The sequence below is a fragment of the Aulonocara stuartgranti genome, assembly GCF_965226115.1.
Source record: "Aulonocara stuartgranti genome assembly, chromosome: 20".
In the NCBI taxonomy this organism is placed as follows: domain Eukaryota; kingdom Metazoa; phylum Chordata; class Actinopteri; order Cichliformes; family Cichlidae; genus Aulonocara; species Aulonocara stuartgranti.
The window spans coordinates 9965907-9983789 of NC_138956.1; the positions used below are offsets into that span (position 1 = coordinate 9965907).

General features: G+C 43.0%; 1 protein-coding gene and 1 long non-coding RNA gene across 4 annotated transcripts in view; both read right to left on the reverse strand.

Annotated features, from left to right (window-relative positions):
• Positions 1–12425, reverse strand: part of ajap1 (adherens junctions associated protein 1) — a 55680-nt gene extending 43255 nt beyond the window's left edge. For 2 of the 3 annotated variants that reach the window (XM_082517909.1, XM_082517907.1), the window contains exons 1-2: positions 11388–12425; positions 11082–11203 (exon numbers count right to left, since the gene is read on the reverse strand). In XM_082517909.1, coding sequence (XP_082374035.1) covers positions 11082–11110 — 29 coding nt within the window. In that variant the 5' untranslated portion in view covers positions 11111–11203; positions 11388–12425. The other variant, XM_082517908.1, reaches the window with a different exon arrangement.
• Positions 1–17883, reverse strand: part of LOC309697092 — a 294518-nt gene that overhangs the window by 159638 nt on the left and 116997 nt on the right. The gene's annotated exons all lie outside the window — the stretch shown is intronic.

A 17883-nucleotide genomic window follows, 5' to 3' on the forward strand; every position in this document is an offset into this window, starting at 1 on the left:
ACCGAAGTGGAAAAAACAAACTTGGCTCACCATTACAAACAAACCATCAAGTACACGTGTGACCCGAGCTTTAACAAATGACTCGATTGGACGACGCCGGAACATCTGCCAGTTGTGTGAAAGGTAAAGGAAAATTACTGATGCGGTTACATGGTGGTAAAACAGGACTTTAAGCAGCTGGTTAAAAAGCTCAACATCCCAGACTACCGAAGAGTTAAAAGGTAAAGTTTCTTTAGCTATTGTTAAACTAAAGTGATAAGCAGTTATGTTTTACTTTTACATAACATTTCCTTGGCTACTTTTGTGGCTTTCCTGTGTTGCTATATATACTCCTATGTCACTAGTAATGCAATATAAATCTGCTCCTGCTGACAACTGAGGGCACAAGATTCTCACTTTGAATCAGTTAGTGTGTCATAAACGAGCTCATTTGAAAAGAATGGTGGAAAATACACTTCAGTATTTTTTTTCTGTATCATCATAAATATCGTTATCACAAAATTCCTTGAAATATTGTAATATCATTTTGAGAAAATATTGCCCAACCTCTACTGTGTACTGTGAGCAAATAGACTCAAGATCTAGAATATATAAAAGCAGACGTTTTATGTGCATGAATAAATCTGATGCAGACTAAATGTATTCAGACAGGTTTAATTTCAAACTGCTGCTTCATCATCTGTGTGCGTGTGGGGTGGGAAGCAGATGATAGGGCTGCAGACCTTTGGGACATTTAGGTTATAGAACAAAAGTGAGGCTGTTTTTTTGCACAGTGCTCACACGGTGCACAACTCTCAGGGGGACTGAGGGAATATGTGGGAGCTTCACCGCAACAAGGTCCAGAAACACACTTACTCAAATACACTCTGACCACTCTGCTGCCCTTAATACACCTGTCTCTCAGGCTTTCTTTTTCCTCTCACACTTTTTTTCTCCACACAATGGAGAAAACACACGATTCTGGGTGGAATCAAACTAGCTCTGCCTTTTAAAAAAAAGAAAAAACAAAAGAATGAAATCTGCTGTTCTTTATTTATGGTAGAAATAACACCACCTTTGTTCCCCCCAGCTATTTGCTTTCATCCTCCTATCCATTTACATGAAGAGCTGACCTATCGTACAGACTACTCAGTTAATGTGCTTTTGCTACTGATCACACAAAGACTGCTTTCTGGCAATAAGCCTGGTCACTGCTTTTAAATCTGCATCTGTTATTTTAATAAGCACATACTGGTGTGTTGTTCAGCCCACCATGTTAGTCCAGACTCAGTTTCCTTTATAACTGTTTGATGGACTAAGATAAAGGTTTGGATGAATTTGACTTACATCTCATTTAACCATTATTGTAGCTTGCTTATCTGTCAGTTAAATCTACCACATTCTATAAGCAAAATAAGCAGTCTCTATCAATTCAAAAGCTGCCAGCAAATTTGAGCAGAAATTTTGTAACATAAAGCAAATGCAAAGGTTCCAATAACAGTAATATTCTTCTACACTGGTTTGCATGAAATCTACTATTATGAGGGCATCATTAGTAAAAATGTGAAGCCATTAACAGCTAAAATATTTATGTCATATCACTGCAACTAGCGGTTACTCGTAGCCACAGTATTCTATGAGCCTACCCTGATCTCACCTCAGTACACTGATCACTTAAACCTGACAGGCAGATCAGAGCTAGAGTCGGGGTTACTTTAATACAGCTGATACTATAATATTGCAGGCTTCATCAGTCTGTGAAAGTCTGTGAAAGTGGGCTTTCTTTTATGTTAATGTTGCTCATGACAGATAAGATGGAGAGAGCTACAGTACATGCACGATTGGTCAGTACATGTGTGCTGCATTAAATGATTTTTTTTTTCTTACTAAAAAAATGGCAGAAGAATATGTTTCCCAGACAGATAGTTTATAATCTTAATAGTATTTAATGCTATTCCAAAACAACTTTATCAAACTGAGAAACTATGAGCACATGCAGCACACGTTACATGCCCCGTGCATGCCTGCTCTTTAGTGCAAGTGCAAGTATTCAAACTTATTGTGTTTAAAGTAATGCATGCAGTATAGTTACTACAAGAGGTGGGACCTTGTTTTTAACTGCAAATTATGTCCTTAAAATTAAACCATATCAATGTCTGTTTTATCCAATAAGAAAAGGTTATCAAATCCCTTCAGAATTTTTTGTTATGTCATTTTCGTTGCAAAATTACCGTCAAGCACACCAAGACTGTCATTTAAACCTGCCATAGATGTTGCCCTAAGACAGAGTCAGACTGCAATCAGTCTGCAACTGAATGCCAATTAAAGGTTGGCAATTACATTCAATCCATTTTTTATTATCCAGCAATTAACTGTAATAAATCATCAAAATTGCATATCTTTCTTTATAGACAGAAATTCACATTTAATTAGTACACCTGTGCTCAGCAGAACAGGATGGTTATCCTGTTCTATATGAATATAACCAGTAAACAACCAACTGACAACCAATTGAGTCGAGTTTCCTTGAGTTGTGTTCCCTGACAAAAACTCATTCAGACCGATGGCAACATGTTGGCATCAGAGAGATGAGACCTTGTGTTCATAGTATTTTTAATTTATTTAAGAAAATATTAATATTTAGTGTATAATACTGAAAAATATGCCAATACTATACTGTGTCATCTTTATAGTTACTAAATCCAATTTAGTAATACTGCCACCACCGCTTTTATGGACACATGACCAGAGTGCAAGGATGAAGTCGACAAGTTCAGGCGCAGTGTCATCGCTGCAAAGAAGTGCATATCTGAAAGAGCCTAATGTGTCTCCAGGGAGATAATGCCTAAATTGACTGGGATCATCTCTTGAAAAAGAAACAAAAATCTGCAGAACAGTGTGTAATCATGCGTACAGCCTGAAAGAAACACCCAGTTGTCATTTAAGAAAATATACGACCATTTAAAAGGCTGAACTTCTCAGAGAAATGAATGTTATTCATGTGAAAAATATGGCAGGCCTGCTTTTCCAGTTCAATAAACACAATAGACTGCTAATGATAATGCAAATTGAAAATGTCAGAAGGTATACAAAATGCTGAAAGGAGTTCTCTGCAGCTTTGATGAATGGTGCTGCATACAGGATATTTGTGAATTATGAGGCTACACAGTTCGTTCCATTATTCCATTTAAAACTCATTTTAACTGGCACCTGGCCCACAGACCCAGACACAATGGAAACATTTTATGGCACTGAACTTTGAGACACTGTTGAAATAGTGCTTTAGATTTTTATCAAATACAAAAGTTAATTATTTTCTAATAGAAAGCAAAGCCTCATTTACTAAAACTGTCTGCAGGATTTAATATGTGCTAATAGGCAACGTGTCTTAGAGAAAGAATGACAGTCAGCATTATCCATTATCAAACACTAACATTCTCACAAAGTAAGGCATGCAAAGCATTAGTATGTCTCTAGAGACATCAGCACCTTTCTTATCCACCATAATTCTCACAGACAGTATTACATTGTGGCAACAGCTCAAAATGGACTATTAGCAAAATGCTCTATTGTTATTTTAATCCATTTCTGCTCACTTTTCATTTTTCCCTTTGCTTGGCACTTTTTTTCCCTCCACTATCTCCCAATGTGCAGAGAACTTTTCAGGGAAAAGACTCCAATGGCCTTTTTATTTCTGAGGGAATATTAGTGGGACGGGAGTTTTTGCATCTTTATACATTTAACTACAAGCGATCCTCATGATGAACATCATGTTTTCCGTTTTTATTTTTCATCCCCCAATGTTACACACATTTAACAGTATTTATGTTTAAGTACCATTTCACTCTTAATAACTGTGGTTTATTTGCTGTCAGAGATTTTCTTATTCTTATTTGTTTCATGCCTCTATTGTATTGTATTGTATTGTATTGTATCTTTATTTAGGTAGGTTTGTTTTATTAGATTTTTGCATTTACAGGAAGAGTCATAAATTTTGAACAAAACCTGTTTTTGTAGTTATCGCCCCACACCACACACAAATAATCAAATATAATTGAAGTTCATACTTTCAGCTTTATTTCAGAAAGTTTTACAGCTTCAACATTAACTGGCCAGGAAGTTTCATGGCCAGGTCTAGCCTGTGTTCTCTTGTTATTTCATGACAAAACAATCAGAATGTGTGAAGTCGATTCACAGTGTTGGATGTGTATTTTATAGCTTTTCGCTGTCGTTTTAAATATATGCTCCACAAGATGTTAGTCCAAGGGACAGAAGACGTCATGACATTGAAAAACAGAGCACACCTGTCACAGGGACAGCAAAACTTTTAGGAGTGGCAACATTAACAGTCTGATTCATTCGTAAAATATTACAGTGTTTATTTACAACAAGGTGCAAACCTCTGGTTACACTCAAGAACAGGAAGGCCAGGTCAGAAAACAAGAGCCTGTGCAACTTCTAAAAACAAAGAAAAATGGAAGAAACCAAGAAAACTGTTTGCCATAATGATGGGAAGAGAAAACTTTGGAAAAGGAAAGAAACAATTCATGATCCTAAACATACCACGTTATCTGTGAAACATGATGGAGGCAATGTGACAGGATGTGGCTGTACGGCTGCCAGGGGTACCGGGGCGCCACTGTTTATTGATGATGTGACTGTTGACAGAAGTAGCAGGAAGAAATGTGAAGTATATATTCTGTTCAGATTTTCGAATGCTTCAAAATTGATTAGATGGTACATAACAGTGCAAATGAAGTTTGTCGAGATAAAGAAAATTAGGACTCTTCAATGGCCAAGTCAGTCAAAGAATCCAAGTAATAAATACAGTCGTTATATGTAAAAATCAGATTAGTTTTTCCAATTAATTTATAGCCTCTTTTTAACTTCAATCACATCTTGATTGTTTGATAGAAAATCCCTTGGTACAGAATTACAGAAATGGTCTAATTTACAAACAAATTATGGCTCTAAATGTATAAAATTAGTATTTCTAATGTATTATAGTTAAAATATTCCACATATAAATGTTACAAATTAATATGTGGAATAAAAATCAACACCCACAATAACAGTTGTATTATTTAGTCATTTATTTTGAAGACATAAGTGCAGAAACATGGAAGAAGAGCATCACGTTTTTCATATAAATGTGATTAGATGTGACTGGAGAGGGTGGGTACAATTTTATGTTGCACTTGATTTTTACAGCACTAGCTACCTGCTGTAGCGCTAATCACTAATTGTGTGGTGGAACAGACAGAACAGCAAGACTGCGTATGTGCACACAGGAGGAGAGAAGGCAGAGACAGAGAGACACTGGGAAGTGGAATATGGAAGTAAAATGTATCTATAACAGAAGGGGAGAATTGATTTACAGTTGGATTCATATGATAGCTTAGCCTACCTTAATTAGTTGACCTGTGTATTTATGTACTGCACTTTTTCTAACCCTCCCGTTCAGCTTTACACCACATACTTAAACTGACAATCAGACCATGGTTGTTGGTCGTTGTTTGCATTTCAATTGCAGAAGCATTTGCATTTCATCCAGAAGACCTGAGGGGGTTCATCCTCTGTCCACTTAAAGGAAGAGCCGTGATACCCTGAGTCTGTATTTGCAGCCTGTTGAATATGCAATCACGCCTTTGTTGGAAAGTGAAAAGGGCTGTGTGCTCAAGCTCTCAGCTCTCAGACTAAGTGATGGGGCAAATATAACCCAGCATGTATACACACACTCGCACTCACACACACTAACATACCTACATGGAAATGGCTCTGTATTGGCAAGCACAATTGCCAAGATACACAGGAACCAAATCGCTTATTCCCACTACGTTGTGTTTCTAATTTGTTGACTGTGGTGGCTAAATCCTCCTCAATGCCACTCTAACCAAGTAACATGCCTCTAGTATCAAATGAATGTGATTAGCTTTGAGACTTGCCAGATGTTTACAATCCCCGCTGACATATCCCACTGATCAGCAATAAAAGAAAAAAGGCATATCACTCAAGTTGTCTGCTTTGATGCAGGTTATACAAACAATTTCCCTTCCACAGTGGCCCGGCTTTCATCTTGACTCTGAGGAAACTAAATGTTTTGTCCTTTTTCCAAATTACCAGAAATACAGAGCGACCCTCCTTAGTTACTGATAGTGAACATACAGTACCTTTCCATGTTATCTGTAATACATGAGAGCTTTGTTCCAGAATATCTTGAACATCAAATTGAAAGGTCAGAAACATTGGTAGGAAGATACTGATCATCTGTGTAGAAACATGAACTTCTGTTATGACCTTTTACTTTGGATGATGCCCGAATGCCTCAGTGCATCCCTTATTTCCCCACTCTACTTCTAAAATAAATCCTAGCTCTTCTCATCATAAATCAAAATGTACTGTTTATGATTATCTCTAGATGCTTGCTGTGTTTATATTTATTTATTTAGCTATTTTATTTTTAGGGATCTCAGCGGCATGTGCTTGCATTGCTCGTAAAAATGCAGGCTCCAAGGTGTAGGAGTTAAGCTGTCCTCAGTAGATATCCAGTATTAGGGAGATAAATACCACAGTTGGCTTTCCAAAGAGTTCCAGAGATTTATGGATTGCCTCGGTGCAGCAGGCCTCTGGGAGGCAAATATTGTATGAAATCCTCCAAATGTTTTGGTAGTGTGCAACGCGCACACACACACGCACACACACACACACACACACACACACACACACACACACACACACACACAAACAGATATGCACACAAATAAGACTCCATCCATGCCTGAAAGGCTGAGCTGCAGCAGCTGCTACTATGGCCGTAGTGTAAGAAACATTGCTGCATTGCTGAGGTCAGAACATAATTCATCGAGGAAAACAAACAAAAGAGAAAATGGGTGGGGCAGAGTGTGTATATGTGTGTATATGGGGGGTCTAAGGCGCAACAGCCAAGAGTGTTGCATCATCCCATTAATTACTCCCACTGCAGTAGAGTGTACATGACCCACATGCTCAGAAAGATAAGCAGGGCTGTAAAGAAACATGGTGGAAAAAGGAAATAACAGGACAATGCTTCGGTCATATCAGCCCTTTACTGTCTTTAAGTCTTGTTTGTCTCTTGTGACAAACTTGACAGCAAATACCACTAAGTAGCTAAACACAAAATAAAGCAGGTGGCAGTTTGGGGTTTTGGTGGAGGAGGAGGAGTAGAAAATGGCCCTCTGAGAGGCACCCCAGTGCCTGGAGAAGGCCAGTTAGTGGGAAGGGCCATGACGGATAAGTCTGATCCTTTGTAGAGGCAGTATTGATCCAGCAAAAGCTCACTACATGAATCAAGTATGAGTTCTGTGCTGTTAGTTCCTTTACTTTGTGGATGGTTGTGCTCCAGTGCGATAGAAACACGCACACTTTTTTCATGTAGCACAAAGCGGACAAGCCGGTGATTAAACACAATCAGGCTGAAGGTTGCTGCCAATAAAGTTAGAACACGGACTATAAATTCATGAGATCTGAATATGGAGGTTTTATTCTGAGGTTTACTGTCATTTGGCGGTCTACAGCCGGTTCCACAAAGCAAAACACTTATTCTGATTGCTATTGATTTTTTTTTTTTTTTTTTTGATCACCAGCGCATAAATTCAAGTATTTTAAGTGTTCGGTTTTCAAAAAAAAAAAGAAAGAAAAAACTTAATGAGCTAAACTCCAGGCTTCTCATTTCAAGCTTCCGATATGCACTCATGTGTTGCAGTAAGAAATTAAAGCACAGTAGCAGTTACGGTCCCATTCTGCCTTTGACTCCTCTCTGCTAATTGCTATGCCAGTCAGTGACAGGTCGTTCATGTTTCACCCACGTCTTCAACAACAGCTAGCCTTTCTCTTGTTCTCTTTCTTTCTCAGAGGTATTTCCAGAAGGTTTAGATGGACAGCGTCCATGCCTTTTTTGTCTTTTATGTCATTAGAAAGGGACAACCTGTACCGGTCCTTCTGGATCTAACAGATTCCTGCTGAGCACAGGGTGCTAATGACACACATGCAGACACACTCTCACATACACACAGACACACACGCCTCCAGAGGATAGGATCTCCAAGAAGCAACACAGCCTATTTCACTGCAAATTAGGTTAATCACGCTCCAGAGAGGCCCAGTTAATAACCCTCATAGAGGCTATTAAGATGGCACCTAAATCATAGGAATATCTGAATATCTGATGGCCCCTAACACAGTAATGCCATGTTTAGCCCTGGAGTTCTTAGTAGGGCTCGCTAAGAGAACCACGGCTTGTCATATAACCAGCTGCAGACTGATGATGCTGTGCAACTTTTTCTCATTGGGGAAGAAAAAAACACCTCACTGCAAACTGTAATACATGAGGAACCCTTCTCATTAAGCCAGTGATATTAATCAGAATTAGACTATTATAACAGTTTTCTTTTTCACACAGGAGTAACTCGCAAAATACCAAAGAAATTATCACCAGGTGTAGCAATATTAGGCAGCTCACAGCTCATTAAAACCACTCTCTTTTCTTTTTTAGTGCATATCTGAATCACTACTGTCAAATTCACTCGATGTATCACTCTTGATCACTCAATGTATCCCTATTGAGCAGAAAAGGCTAAACATACAAAGACACAGCCATCTATGCTTTACAATCCTCTGCCAGGCAAGTGAAACAAGACAAATAAAGCCTTCGTAAAAGGCAACTGGTGTCTCAGTCAGCAACGCTTTTTACTGCCGCAGTGTGCCGAGGCTTGATAGCATCTCCGGTGCCTCAGCTGTACAAGAGCTCGCCATGGGGGACCTGAAACTGTGTGACATCCATGAAATGCTCAGCCCAGAGATCCCGAGTGTGTGAGAGCCGAATCCCCGCTGGTTAACCCTCGAGTCAGATGCTCTCTGGTTCAAGCTCGTTATAACGCTGCAAATTACCAGCATTTAGCTTTGACTGGAAGATTTCACACATCACAGACAGTGAAGCATGTCGCAGGTCATGAGCGTTCATTGTTATCCATTTACGAGAAAAGCTGAATGCACACCAACAAACAGCTGGTTTACAATTTGGGATGGCTACTTTAATAAGAACCCAATTACAATTCGTTCCCATGTTATCATCACGTCTTTACAGTCTTTTTAGTAAGTCTATAAATAATAGTGATAATCACTAAAGCCCAGCCTTAGCCCACAGGCTGTCTTATTGAGACGGTTTGCCCAGAACGATGAGTAACTACTGTAGTCATCTCTAGAAGCCTTGTTTTTTTAAAATTGTATCTGTAACTCTCCATCAGCCCTTTTTTTTCTCCTGGTCTACTGAAGCCAGTGCGGTTGCATTTACGCCCACATATTTACTTTCTGTAGGTGGTTTGTTCTTTGTCTCTTCCAACAGGTACAGTGGCTTTCTCTGTACACATTCAGTTCATCCATCCTTTTTTTTTTTTTCAAACAAAGGAAAGTAAATATTTTCACCACCCATACTGCAGGGAAGGAAATCACTCCAGTAAAAGCCCCGCCACCAACTGCTGCCATCAATGTCTGATAATCAGCGACAGCATTGCAAAACTTTAGACTGTGGCGGGGTTTCTCGTGCACAGAGTAACCGTGGGCACCTCATGAAGATGCTTCGGCTACAGCTACTGAACTACCGAGAGCATTTTAATATTCTTTAACGAGTTTTGATAATTGGGGTTTAACTTAAAGGAAAATGGACAGATCTCTGTCACATAAACAACTTTATTGCCTTTAATGCATGTGCACAGATTCCTGTGTGCACAATAACTTCTGCGCCCTGAAAAGGCCCAAGCCAGTAAAAATACCTGACTACAAAACAGGGTACATTACTGCTAATAACAAGCGACTTCAGTCCATAACAGCGGCTGCAGATCGTCCAATGTCCCATTTGGACATTCCAGTTTGTGTGAGCAAGTGACAAGGAAATTCCCGATGATGGAAATTGGTTTCTCTGTGCCCCTTGCCGATCCATCTAAAGGCATGGCATTTCATTTCATCATCTCGCACAACTGCACTGTCTAAGACGTGCATTGCCATTACCCTGCGAGGTCAGCCCTAAAGATGTACAGCGTGTGTCATGCATAACAAATGTACGGCTGCAACTGGGCAGGAATATGAGCTGCCGGTGGGAATGGGATCCAGCAGGTGGCAAGAAAACAGACTTGGTCTCATTTTGCAGTGTGTCATTACCTATAAACCCACTTTGGGGCAAATGAATGATCTCACTTAGGGCTTTTGTTTGGACTTCCTCACTCATCAGTTGAAGTCTGAAGCCTACTTTCTATATCTTCACTTTAGGGATGTAGTTCTATCATATCTATCATTTAAAAAAAACTATTTCTCAGGCAAAAAGACTTTAATGTAGCCTAAAAAGATAAGGGATGTGTTGTTCAGTGTGATCAAGCTGACCCCTGCGCACAGATATTTTGTATGCCATCCTCTCCTTGTGCTTGGATACGCACTCATCAGAACACCAAGTGCTTTAATATTTTGGGGGCAAAGCTTCTCAGTTTTATTTATTTCATCATTTTACCTTCACTTTATGCCAACGAATTGCACGTGGAGCTCACCTGGACGCGTTTATTCTCACAAGTGGGGAGGAATTGACAGACCTAACCTTGAGACTGTGCACGCGCACGCGCGCGTGTGTCTACACACGTGTCGCTTTGAGCACGCGTCTGTTATCTGCGAATGTATGTGCGTCGCTTGCGCCGTACTGTTGGCGACCCCCAGCGTACAGGATGTGAAATTTTCCAATTATTTTCTTCCTTAAAATTTTTTTTAAAAATCACACAACATATCTATAGAAAGCCTGTACCCGGATATTCTTTATTACCAACACTAAAGCAGCTAATATGTGTATAACTCTAACACAGCGGCAGCCACAGCCTCGCGCTTTTCACAGTCCAATTGATCTATGTTATTCGTTCATCAATTCCAGCAGACTCTAATAACTTGCAGTGGCGTAGATTTAAAAGAAAAAATTGATTCACGCTGTTGAAGAGAAATTACAATGCACAATCACAGTCTACATTTCCCCCCTTAATCATTCAAGAATTTAAGTACAAAGTAATTACTGAACAAAATAATTTGTGCCTTACCTGCGCGCGACACTCCGTTTTATCCACATTTTTTTCTCTCTCTCTCTCGACTGTCGAAAACCGACTCAGTCCTCCAGGTATCCTCCCATTTGGATGGGTTTTTCCACCAAAGTCCGCAATTGCTGATGAGAAGAAAGCACTCAAGTTACGGACCTTACTCCAGCTGTCAACGCAAACATCATTTAAGCCATATCCTTCTACGTTGCGCACATCAAATTCCTCCCAAAAAAAAGGACAGGGGGGGGGGGGAAGGAGGAAAAAAACACTGCCGAAAAAAACAAACAAAAAAAATTCCACTAAAAATACCAGAACAATTGTCGGGTCTCTTTGAAGTTGTCCGTCAGTTCTTCTGTTGGCGATGATTTGCTCTCCCTGCTCACCAGCCGAGAGGAGAGAGAGGGGGTAGGCGCGTGCAGGCGGACAGGTGAGCGGGAAACCGAAAGAGGTACCCTCAAACTTTGCCTTCACGCAAATCGTTCATTTTACAGTCGCCCCAGCAGAAAAGGCAAAGATGCAAGATGCCGAGAGCCGAAATCGGGGCATGCAGTTGGCATCCTCATTGCTGAAATGACGCCGTCACTTCTCCTACATTGCTGAACGGCAGATGAACGTCCAAAAAAGAAAATTGGAAAAAAAAAATGGGGGGCGGAAAATGAGAATGTTCAGTTCTCTGAAGCAGGGAGGATTCAAGTCACCAGAGGCAGGGGATCTTCATTATCTGTTGACATCTCTGTGGAGGGGGGTGGTTGAGAGGTTAGATAAAGTAAAATAAATGAAAGTAAAATGAAATAAGGTGCAACTGAAAAGAAAAAGGAAGAGGGGAAGCGGCGGAGGAAAATCCTGGAGGCTGAGGGTTGTTTCAGAGGAGTTGGAGAGAGTGGCTGTGAGGGCTTGTCATTACAGCGGAGAGGAGACCGGCACGTCTCCTCCTGCTGCTCCTCTTCTCTCAGACTGACGAACGATCTGCCTGCTGAGCCCCACGCTGCCGTGACGTCACTTTAAAGCCAAATATGTCATGTGCTGGAGTGTCTCACGTCATATGGGTGCACATTCATGACTGCAAGACTGGGTATGACAAATCCAGTAGAGTACAGAAGTGTGCAGAGCTGCACACTATGGTTGGAAGACCATATAACAGTGAGACCATTACGTATCTGCACTTTTGTAGCCAGCTAAGGGAATTGCCAAATAACCTTGTAGCCTGTAAGATAGCATATCATAAAATAATTTATATTTTATATGATATGAGACACATAAAATAGAAACGACCCAGTTCATTTAGCCTGGGTGTTGCTATGTTCTGCCAGGCAGATCGACAACACTGCTCAATATCAGCTTGCTCACAAACTGCTTGTTATTCTTGTTATTTCTTTTTTTAAGCCATAGACTGTATATAAAAGATGGACACAACAAGGACATCAATAAGCATAAATGCGTCTGGCTGCAAAAGGAGGTTGTCAAAATCATCCTCTCTCCTCTAATCTTCCTCCTATACTACTGATCAGAATTTAATCAAACTTACACAATGATTATCTAATGAGTAGCCATCTGAATTGTCAAGGTCAAAATCATATTTATTGTTTTATGGGCAATTTTACAAGACTTGCTACTCCCTTCAGAATAGATTTTACTGTGAAAAGAGATTTTATTGAAACTTATACACGATGATTGCCTAATGGGTCTTCACCCCAACTGTGTTCGTGTTCAACGTCGCATTTGTTGTTTTTTTATAGCAATAACCTGTGAATTGTGATGGAGCGGGATTGCTGATTTAATCACATATACTCTTCAGCATCTGGTTTCAAAAAGCTGAAATAGATGGCATCACAGTAACTAGATACATTTTTTATATACAGTCTTTCGTTGAAGCCGCAAAACTTGTTGTTCAGTTTAGATAAGAAGTTGTTTTTTTCTTATTTGCTTTATAAATTTTTGAAGCAATATTTTTGGATTAAAAAATCTCTGGGAAATAAATAAAAATGATTAATAAATATGTAGCCAATCAATGACACAGTCTACTACAGCACATGTAAGGTATAATACAACAATACATTGACCTGTGGCTGAAGACATTTTATGCATGTCTAACACAGTGTGATAATAAATTAGCCAAGGTAATATTGGCCTATATGATACATACTGCAATTGTATTACAGGGTCTATTGCTGAACTGGCTCTAGACTCTGCGAATGCTCTAATGATCCAGTCCAACCACAAAGGAGTGCCCGGAAAATTAAAAAGAGTCCCTTTTTTTGTTCAAAAGTCCAATTCTGAAGCAACAGCCCAATATGAAACATTAACATTTTAACCAGAGGCACGGACAAGCCCATTTGTGAAGTAATCAAAAAATGGAAAATTGAAGTTTCAAACCTTTTTCATTTGATTTATTTTGATGGTGTAAATTGACCAAAGAACTGGAACGAATAATGGAACAAATAATGGAATGAATGAATAATGGAACCACTTTCTTACTTTTGTAAGATACCACTTTCTTACTTTTGTAAGAAAGTGGTATTAAGCAAACTAGAACTTGCCTGACTGAAATACGTTTTTATACCATTATTCATAATTTGTATTCCACCTCCCATCCTTTTTCAGTTTGGTGTTGGCTCATACTTCCTATATTCCTTGGTACAGGTGTCATGATCCAGAATGTGTAGTTCCTGTTGATGCCACTAGGACATGGTCCTTCACCAGAGAACCAGTTTCTGTTTATGGAAAGCATGGTGTTATGACCCAGGGTCATTATTTGTGGTACGGGGTTGTTATTGTTTGTATTTGTATTCAGCGATGCTTGTTTCCAGGTGGAGGCCGCCCATTGGTGGAGGAAGGAAAGAGGCCAGCTACAAAAGGGGTTGGACTGGGCCGGTGAGCAGACTTTTCCTGGTTCCCCGTGAGCTGTGTGACTGGGGACCGTCGTGGTGTGTGACTGCACGGGGCTGCAATATTAATGTTGAAAAAGGGTTGTACCTGGGCTTGGTAGCTGTAGGGGTGGGAAGCCGTTTTCTTTTATTCCCCTCTTTTTTCCTGTTTCGGGTAGGGAGACAGGTTAGAGAATTGTATTTTGTTTTGGAATCGTGGGAGGTAAGTTAGCTCTGTTTTTCTTTCTAGTGTGTTTTGTTTGTTGTTTTGGCATCGCCCACCCTGAAGCTCGCTACCTGTTCAGTGAATAAATTAACCAACTCTCGTCATTCTGCCGTGGTGTGTTTTTTTTTTTGTCGTTATTATGTATCGGGTTTATCTTTTTGTTGTGTTGCACCCCGGCTTCGGGCCGGTGTGTAACATAAATGGGGGCTCGTTCATTTGAGGGATTTCGGGTTCGTTTGTGTGTCGTGGGGCTCATGTGGGTGTGTGGGGTTGTTTTTTGTGTGTTTGGGGGTTGTTGGTGTGGGTGGCCGCGGATGGAGTTCGATGTGGACAAGTTTGCCGAGGCGCCTTCCTTGCAGCAGTTGGGTCGGTGTCGGAGGGAGGATTTGTTGCTTATTGCGGGCCGTTTTGATGTGCGAGCACCGGCGGGGGTAAAGAAGGAAGATTTGCGGCAGCTTGTCACGGTGGCTTTGAGCGAGCGGGGTTTGCTGTCGGGCGTGCCGCTTGTTGGTGGGACGGGCGGGGCGGTTGTGGAGCCGTTGGCTCCGGTGTCTGTTCCTCCTGTGGCCACCCCCTCTGTGGCTACTCTGGCTCCGGTGGTGGGGTCGTCGGCGGAGGAGCTCCAGTTGTTGCTCCGCATTAAGGAGGTGGAGTTGAGTAGTCACCGGTTGGAGGTAGAAGCGATGCATCTGAGGGTGAGGGCGTTGGAGTTGGAGCGTGGACCTCCGCCGCGTGCCCCTGACTCTACGCCGCGTGCCCCTGACTCTACGCCGCCCACGCCTGCGCCCTCTGTGCTCCCTGCGCCGCCGGCGCCTGGTCCCGCCCCGGCTCTCCGTCAGGATTTTGATATTGGGAGGCACATTAAATTGGTGCTGCCCTTTTGTGAATCTGAGGTGGAGTCGTTTTTTCCTGCTTTTGAGCGTGTGGCTGCCGCGTTACAGTGGCCGGAGGAGGTCTGGGTTTTACTGTTGCAGTGTCGGCTGGTGGGTAGGGCTCAGGAGGTGTGGGCTAGCCTGTCGGCATCTGAGAGCTTAGATTATGGTGTGGTTAAGGCTGCTGTATTGCGTGCTTTTGAGTTGGTGCCTGAAGCGTACCGTCAGAAGTTTCGGCAGTGTGTGAGGGGGGGGGATCAGACTTATGTGGAGTTTGCGCGCGAGAAGGGTTTGCTCTTTGATCGGTGGTGCCAGGCTAGTGAGGTTAAGGAGTTTGCACAGCTGAGGGAGTTAGTGTTATTGGAGGATTTCAAAGGGTGTCTGCCAGAGCGGGTGGTTGTTTATTTGAACGAGCAGAAGGTCGTTTCCCTCGCGAAAGCGGCGGTTCTGGCAGATGAGTTTGCTTTGACGCATAAGAGGGGTTTTTCCCCTCCGTTACGTCGGGGTTCTAGGGTTTTGCCGGAGGTGGGGGGGGGGGGCGTTCTCCCCCGCTCTCGCGGCATAGCCCTGCGGTGGCCGCTGGGGACCGCCGATGTTTTTTTTGTCATGAGCTCGGTCATCTCGTTGCTTCTTGTCCCGTGCTGAGGGCGAGGGAGGGGGCGCGGGCCAACATTTCGGGGGGGGCCGTGCAGTGTTGCTCCGCGGTAACCCGCCCTAGCTTAATGCCGATTGGCGTCGTTCCGCGGGGGATAGATGAGGTGTTTCGGCCGTTTATTTCGTCGGGGTTTTTATCGTTGTCTGGTGATGCGGGGGACCGGGTTCCGATCACCATCTTGAGGGATACAGGGGCGAAGCATTCGGTGGCGCGGCGTGGAGTCGTGCCTTTCTCTCAGCAGTCGTACTGTGGTTCTGACTTACTGGTGTGGGGTATACAGATGAGTATTCTACGCATGCCTCTCCATACGGTTACTTTGACCTCGTCTTTTGTATCGGGCGCTGTGCGGGTGGGGGTTCGAGATCAGCTGCCGATTGAAGGCATTGATCTTATTTTGGGAAATGACTTGGCCGGGGGAAAGGTGTTTCCGGCTACTCCGGAAGTTATTGAGTGTCCTACTTCGGATCGGTTATGCCAATTCCCGTCGGAGCTGGGTGACTCCACGGTGTTTCCAGCATGTGTGGTTACTCGTGCTCAAGCTCGTCGCTTGGGTGGTGAGGTGGACATATCCGAAATGTTTCCGGACGGCTCTGAGCCGCATGATAGTTCTGTTCCGGGGGTGGATGGTGGGACGGCGAAGGTTTTTAGTGTGGTGTCGGAGGATTTGCGCCTGGCGGTAAACAGGGAGCAGCTCATTGCGGCCCAACAGGCTGATGATACGTTGTCTGCCTGTCGAGCTGCTGCCTTGCAGCCAGGGGCGGTGCCTGGTTCTGCATCTTATGAAGTTGATCGCGGGGTTCTGTTACGCAATTGGGCTCCGGTGGGTGGGTTGGGGGGTGAGGTGGTCACTCAGGTGGTGGTGCCGACGGAGTACCGACCCCAGGTTTTGAGTCTGGCCCATGAGCATCATCTGTCAGGCCACTTGGGGATTAAAAAAACTTATGACCGAGTGCTTTGTTACTTTTTTTGGCCGGGGCTTAAGTCTGATGTGGCGTGCTATTGTCGGTCCTGTCATGTGTGCCAGGTGTCGGGTAAGCCCAATCAGGTCATTCCACCCGCCCCGTTACATCCAATTCCTGCAATAGGGGAGCCCTTCGAGCATGTTATTGTGGACTGTGTAGGGCCTTTACCGAAAACTAAGGCGGGTTACCAGTACGTACTCACCATAATGTGTGCGGCCACACGGTTTCCAGAAGCTATCCCCCTGCGATCGCTTAGGGCTAAGGCCGTGGTGAAAGCCTTAGTACAGTTCTTTTCTATATTTGGGTTACCGAAGTACATTCAGACCGATCAGGGCTCTAATTTTCTGTCGGGGGTTTTTGCTCAGGTGATGACTGAGTTGTCGGTTAAGCACCGGGTGTCTAGTGCTTATCACCCAGAAACGCAGGGGGCTTTGGAGCGATTCCATCAGACCTTGAAGGCCATGTTACGGAAGTACTGTTTTGAAACTGAGTCCGAATGGGATGTGGGCCTGCCGTTATTGCTATTTGCCATTCGAGAGACCACACAAGAGTCCCTGGGTTTTAGCCCGGCGGCGTTGGTTTTTGGGCATACGGTGCGTGGACCCCTACGTCTGCTCCAGGAGGGGTGGCTCGCGCAGCCCGACCAGCCGCGGCCCGTGCACAACGTGCTTGATTATGTAAGTTCGTTTAGGGAGAGGCTGCACGCTGCATGTGAGTTGGCGCGCAGGTCGCTTTCCGGTGCTCAGGAGAAGATGAAAGAGAGGTATGATAGGAAGACCCTCAAGCGCACCTTTTTGCCTGGTGAGCGTGTTTTAGTTCTCTTACCCATTGTGGGTTCATGTTTTCAAGCTCGTTTTAGTGGTCCGTATGAGATCGAGCGCCAAGTTAGTGACACAGATTACCTGATTAAAACCCCGGATAGGCGGAAGAAGTCCCGGGTTTGTCATGTTAATATGCTCAAGAAATATGTGGACCGGAACCAGAGCCAGACTAACTCTGTTTCCCCTGTGGTGACGGTGGGTTCACCCTCCTACCAACCGGAGGTGGATGGGTTGCGTGAACCCCAGGGACCCAGCTCAGGGGCCCGCTTGGAGAATTCAAAGATCTTGGAGGACCTTGAGGCTCATTTGCTTTATTTGGGTGAGCCCCACAGGCAGGATATTTACAATCTGATCTGTGGTCATATTGTGCTCTTTAGTGACAAGCCGACTCAAACCACTATGCTT